Source organism: Octopus bimaculoides, chromosome 23 (genome assembly GCF_001194135.2).
Source record: "Octopus bimaculoides isolate UCB-OBI-ISO-001 chromosome 23, ASM119413v2, whole genome shotgun sequence".
In the NCBI taxonomy this organism is placed as follows: Eukaryota; Metazoa; Mollusca; class Cephalopoda; order Octopoda; family Octopodidae; genus Octopus; species Octopus bimaculoides.
The window spans coordinates 37,397,812-37,404,900 of NC_069003.1; the positions used below are offsets into that span (position 1 = coordinate 37,397,812).

General features: G+C 38.4%; 1 protein-coding gene across 1 annotated transcript in view; it reads left to right on the forward strand.

Moving 5' to 3' along the window:
* Positions 1–5,244: 5,244 nt before the first annotated feature.
* The window catches only part of LOC106883303 (uncharacterized), a 22,866-nt gene continuing 21,021 nt past the window's right edge, over positions 5,245–7,089 (forward strand). The window contains exon 1 of the mRNA XM_014934262.2: positions 5,245–5,819. Within this exon, the coding sequence (XP_014789748.1) occupies positions 5,794–5,819 (26 nt within the window). The 5' untranslated portion in view covers positions 5,245–5,793. The remainder of the gene's footprint in view (positions 5,820–7,089) is intronic.

Sequence of the window (7,089 nt, forward strand, 5' to 3'; positions counted from 1 at the left end):
CAAGTGAGACCATAACCCATGGCCTTTACCAGGGGTGTAGCCAGCCCACTTATGCATACCTTTTCTTCTTTGGACACAAAACCCTGCTTGCGAAGACCTGTTGAGGCAAGTGAAATCGAAATCGAAATTGAACCAAATTCGATGACTGGCACCCATGCCAACCTTCCTTCATTGGACACGAAACTCAACTTGCGAAGACCTGTTGGGGCAAGTGAGATCGAAACTGAACCAAATTCGATGACTGGCACCCGTGACAGTGGAGCGCTAACAGCACCATCCGAGGTGCTTTTTGTATGTGGCAGAGTTTATCAAGAATCAATGCGACTCTCTAATCTACGCTCTTTGAGCCTGGATGATAAATAATTATTTGCTCTTAACATATTGGGCTTCTAAAACTCTTCGTCTAAGCCATGTTTTCTTTCCTTTTCCTTCTTCCTTTTGTTTATATTGGATGCTCTTGTTTTTCACTCTGATGAAGATCGGTTGCTTTAATTCGAATGCCCCATGAAGACAAAGCATTTTGTTCTCGCATTTACGTATAGACGGCATTCTGGGAATCTGATTAGAAACAGCTGTTAGGTTTGTTATGTTTTGCATTGTATCAATAAACAAGCTTTAAAACGTGGTCCAATCGATGTGCTGGTTAATCTCTGCTTTTCTCCATTTTCTAATTATTTGCATTGGCTCCTGATAAACTTTTATTTATCTTAGTGTCACCTGTGCTCGACATATATGGTGTCCCTGCACACCATTGCCTGGGGATAACACAGTGCTTCCCCCTATTGGATTCCCAGACAGCTGTTTCTGGCTCTTGAGCCTTTCTCAATGGGAAATACTGAAAGGGAGATCATCTTGGGAAGATTCAAAACCATAGCTTTATCTAAAAACAGTGAACATCTTCATCACTGCTTGGTACTGTTTTCATTCTGACCAAGCAGTCCATGAGCGCAACGCAATCACTGGGGTGGGGGTGGGGGTGGTATTATCTGTGGTGCTAGCTTGTACAAGTGGAGTTTATGAGGAAGATGAGAGTGGTGATAATGGTAGTTATGGTGATGGTGATGGTGGTAATGATTGTAGCTATGATAGTTATAGAGCTAGTGGTAGAAGCGATTGTGGTAGCTATGGTGTTAGTGTTGATACTGGTGACTGGAAACAGTGTTGGTCAACTTGTTGATTGGCCAACTTACCCTTTTCTTGTTGGCAACGTGCCATCTTGGAAGGTGTCCATTACAAATGTTCCTAGCATTCTCAGGACAGTTATTTCAGTAAAGAGATGATGATGATGATGATGGTGATGGTGGTGGTGGTGATGGAGTAGATTTATTTCATTTTGTTGCTTTTATTACTGTTATTGGTGTCTTGTTTAATGTGTCGAGTTGGCAGAATTGCTAGCATGTTGGCCAAAATGCTTAGTGCTATTTGTTCTGAGTTCAAATTCAGCTACGGTTGACTTTGTATTTTTATTCTTTTAGGGTTAATAAGTAGCAGTCAAGAACTGGGGGTGTGGGGAAACGATGCCATTGACTTCCTCTCTCCTCAAAATTGCTGGTCTTGGGTCAAAGTAAAAAAAGAAGGATCGTTATTGCTGTTGCCTGGATGATTTTTGTCCCAGACATGGCTGTATGGTTAAGAAGCTCACTTTGCAACCCCAGTGGTTTCAGGTTCAGTCCCACTGCATCGCACACTGGGGGAGCAAGTGTCTTCCATTATATCCCCAGACCAACCAATACCTTGTGAGTAGACGAAAACTGTCTGGAAACCCATCATATATATATGTAACTTTGTGTTTGTATTTTCCTGCTCTTACTGCTTGACGACTGGTGGTGGTTTGTTTATGTCCCCATAACTTAGCAGTTCATCAAAAATGATCAACAGAATAAATATCGGATCTTTTTTAAAACGGGGGCCACATTTTTCATTAACGAAACACTTTGAAACTTGGAACACTGGTAGAATGTGTCATATAAAACATCTTTTTCTCTTAGTCTTCTTAAAAAAAAAAGAAATCCATAAATTATTCCATGTTAAAGTTGTCGTATTTCTGTAATTTCAACCAATCACTGACGTCCATTCAGCCGATATACATTAAGTGCCGACTACATAAACAAACGATTCTGAAACAATTAACCCTAACCCTAACTCTAACTCTAACCCTAACCCTAACCCTAGGGTTAGGGTTAGGGTTAAGGTTAGGGTTAAAGCAAATTTAAAATGAAAAAAGCAAATAAAACGAAGAATCGTTTGTTTATGTAGTCGGCACTTAATGTATATCGGCTGAATGGACGTCAGTGATTGGTTGAAATTATCGAAATAAGACAATTTTTTACATGAAATAAATTCGAATACAAAAATATTTTTCTGTTCTATAACACAAAATAGATAAGTATACGAAGTTTGAAAGTCTTTCGGTACCAAAAACACTACGTAAAACATTAATGAAAAATGTGGCCCCCGTTTTAAAAAAGATCCTAAGTATCACACTTTAAAAAGTACGGGGATCGATTTGTTTGAGTAAACTCATGAAGGTAGTGCTCCAGCATGGCTGCAGTCAGTCCAATGACTGAAACAAGTAAAAGATAAAACACAGGATCCAAACAATATATCTCTTTCATCTTTTATTTTTTTACTTGTTTCAGTCATTAGACTGCGGCCACACTGGGGCACCGCCTTGAAGAATTTTATTTGAATGAATCGATCCCACTATTTATATCTTTTTCAGCATGGTACTTATTCTATCAGTCTTTTTTGCTGAATTGCTCAGTAATGGGAACAGAAATGCACCAACACCAGTTCTCAAGTGGTGGGGCGGGAGACAAACACAGACACAAAGACATACACACACACACATGTGTATTAATATATACATGTGTGTGTGTGTGCATGTTTATATTTATATATATAAAAGAGAGATTCTGTCCGTCTGCATGTTTCAATTCTCCTTGGGCATACAGCCTATTCAAATCTCAAAAAAAAACATGACAAATGGGTCTTCCACTTCACCTGTAGCCTTCTCAGAGCCATCGTACAGTCGTCACCTGGATTCCCTAAAGCTATTTTTCTAGCGCCATTCACGATATACCACCTATTCAAACATCAAAAGGAAGAGTGATAAATGGGTCTTCCACTTGACCTGTGCCATCGTAGTCCCCTGGATTCCGTAAAGCTATTCTTCTATATGATATACCCATTTTTCTAGCTTTTTGGTTCTGATACGAGCATTAATAAAAGTCAGGGCCAAACACTAAAAGTTACTGGATGACAACTTGAAGAACAAACAGAAATTTGTAGATGAAACCCGTCTTTTTTCTACTCCAATTATGACATGTTTTTCCCTTATACACACATACAGGATGAGTAAACCTAAATCTGACTGACAGGACACAGCATTTGTCTTTTCATTTCACTATTACTGATATTCTTAATCAAAAAAATGTCTACTAAAAAAAGACCGTCAAAAAACGAACACCAAACAAACGCACGAAGACGTGCAATGCTTTTTCTGCACAAACACTGATGTTGCCCTTCACCTGCAGCCTTTTCAGTGCCGTTGCAATCAAATGGATTCTGTAAAGCTATTCCTCTACTATATGATAGATCCACTTTTCTAGTTTTTCAGCCTGAGAAACAGTAAAAGTAATCACCCAATCAACGATGGGTGATTATTGCTAGTATATTAATCGAATTGGTTTTATTAGTTACCTATTTGAAAATATAGCCATGAAACGTGCATAGTCATTTTTATACCATTTACTAGTTATTCTTTTATGTACTTTATTGATTTTTAGAATAAGGTTTTTTTTATATATTAGTTTCTGGAATTACATTTGTGTGCTTATTGTTCATCCGATCATGCTGAAATTTTAAGCATGGATACATGAGAGAGCAGGGAATTCCGTAATCTAAAAAGATTTTCAAAGTGAGAATTGCTATTTTCGTAATCTTTTTGTTCTATTTCTTCTGCCATGTTGTTCATTAAAAGCAACGAGTTGCTCAAACAGCCGGCACATATCATTTCGCTGTCAACAAGGGGAGTACAGGATGATCGTCAGCCAAAACTGTCGCTATATTATTTCTCTTCTTTCCTCTCTCATTAAACTTTCTTCCTCTTCATACATAACTTGTGGGAGAGTACATGGTAATTCTCAGACAGAATCAGCATGATACAGTGTGTTAAGAACGGTGTGACAAGGATGTGACAAAAGTGTGACAAGTGTGTGAAAATGTGTGACAAGGATATGACAAGGGGCTTTTGTACAGTTTTCTCCTACTCGATTTCATTAACAAGGTCTGGGTTGGCCCCAAACTACAGAATATAATGACATTTTCCCCAAGATGCACACAGTGGGAATTCCAGAGGGTAATTGTTGCTTGGGCCAAGTTTTTTGTGTCAGAATCAGGAGTGGGAGAAAATCTGAACTTCAACCACCGCCGCCACAAAGTCGCTCAGAGAATTCATCTTCATTTCGAAAAGGAATCAAATACTCAAAAGGCCGAGGATAAAAAAAAAAGAGGTTCCTTACCACGTACGCACACAAAGACGGATGATGAATACTAATAAGAACGCTAAACGGACGATTAAATAAGCATGTCTGTGATCCAAGACGTTTCAGCCATAATAATTCTGTCATTTTGTTAAAAAAAAAAGTTCGGATATGATTCGTGAGAGATTTTGCTGTTATTTCTAGTAGGTCGAGCGACCACGGAAATTCGGAAATTTGACTCTTTGGTCTAACCTGCCCAGCTAAGACCATCCACCTTTTATTTAGACATACATTGTGTATCATTAACTACATTGTCGGTAGGGTGCGATTTAAAGAAAATTTGGCTGCTATTTCTAGCAAGTAAACCTAGCGCGTAGAGGATTTTCATACTGGATCAAAGAAATGAAAATAAGCCTCATTTTGGTGAAGTAAGAGATATAATGAAAGGGAAAACTTCTATGCGTCGTTTGACATGCTGGAAATAGCAGTCAAATCTCCTTCAAACTCTTAAAATAAAATAAAAACTGTTGTAGACTTTCAAATCAATCATTATCGAGCAAGTCTATAATGAATATCCTTTTCTAATAGTATGCTGGAGCACGCTACCGAGTGTCTATTCTTCATTTAGACTTGTATCACGTGATTTGAATGAAATTTGACTGCTATTTCCAGCGATCGCATAGATCTTGCCGTACTGGTTTGTATGCAAGGGAGATAACTAATGCGGGAGAGTTATGTCCCTTCACCACGTGCTAACAACAGCCGCCGCATCACCCGAGGAATGGTACGCCGCCGCCGCCGTCTCTTTGACAGTAACATCATCATCAATAACAACAGAGAGCAGCGCCGTCTGCAACTTTTTCAGCCTCCTCCACCACCTTCCGCTATAAAACTATCTCAGGAGCGAAATAGCAAGAAAATCCCTTATATATTTACATATACCCATACATATATATATATATATACGTGTACGTATTATATATATATATACATGTATATATATATATATATCTGTATATGCAGAAGTGAGCAATCAACATTAAAACTTCAGTTTACGTTTAAATTACGTAGATCATCTCTTTAGTGTTTCGGAACAACCTTTTTTTTTTTTTTCAACTCACCAACACTTCTTTCCTCCAGAAATATATGTATATGTAAATATATATTTATATATATTTACTTTATTCGCCACACATACGTACAGATACACACTCTCACACACACATATACATACACACACACACATATATATATTTGATATATATTTATCTACATATATTATACATTAGAGAAAGTGACCACCAACAACATGCAGCAGCCGTCGGCAAAGAATGGGTAAGTGTCTCATCACATCCACCACCACCACCTCTACCACAAGCAGTACCATCATCATCATCATCACTAGACATCTTCTTTCCCCACCGTCATTCATTCACCCAACACGAATGTCACCGCCACCGCCACCCCTACCCCCGTATCCTACCCTCTTCACAAACCAACTCCACTTCGCCCCCCATCAAAAATAAATGAATGGACTGACACTTTGGATAATGCAGTCCTGGGTAGACTGTCTGAATAAAAGATAGGAGTGTCATGGCTGGAACGCCTTTCATCACTGGTTGGACTATTGTTGATAGGAAACTAAACAATATCTTCAAACATTCAGTGAATATCTTTTATTCAAACAACCACAAATTAATATTTGTCTTCCAATTTATTTTATTAATTTATGTTTTTATTGAAGTCAGTTTTTTATTTTATTTTATATTGTCGTTGTTGTAATGGAGGCGGTTACACTTTCTTCCTTTTTAGCGTCTCAACTTTCTCCTTCTCTTCTCTAATATATTTTCATCTTTTACTTCTACTCTCGTGTTTCCCTTCTCTTTCTCCCTCTTATTTCTACATCTCTCTTTTCCCCCTATCTATCTATCTATCTATCTATCTATCTATCTATCTATCTATCTATCTATCTAATCTCATTCTATTCTTCTCACTCTTTTCTTTCTCTCTCTGTTCTCTTACTCTTTTCCTTCTCTCTTCCCCTTTATCTCCATTCCCACTTCATTCACCACTGACCACTAACAAGGACGACAGATTGTCAAACAGATAGGTAGATCGATAGAAAGATAGATAAATCGATATAAAAATATATATCGTCAATGTATCGTTGAAAAGAAGCACACGCTAAAGCAAAGAGCAGTAATGTATTAAAACTGAGTCTGTCCGGTCATACTGACCAATGGTTCGCATCTGCAAAGGCTAGAGCCTCGTGGACATCTCGTCAGACCCGAAAGTCGAAGACAAAGGTAACTCTTCACCTCTGCGAGGACCTCCCCGCCCCCGAGGTGAAGAGTTACCTTTGTCTTCGGCTTTAGTGTCCACAAGGCTAAAACCATTGTGGATGCGGAACCATTGGTCACTTTATGACCGGACATAGACTCAATTACTTTGCGAAAGTAAAGAATACGTACACCCGGTGTTTAGGGTTAGGGTTTTTGTTGCGCTGAAGACGGGTGGTGAACGAATTCTTTATCTCCGCCCAATTACTTTTACCACACACACACACACACACACACACATATATATATATATATATATATATATA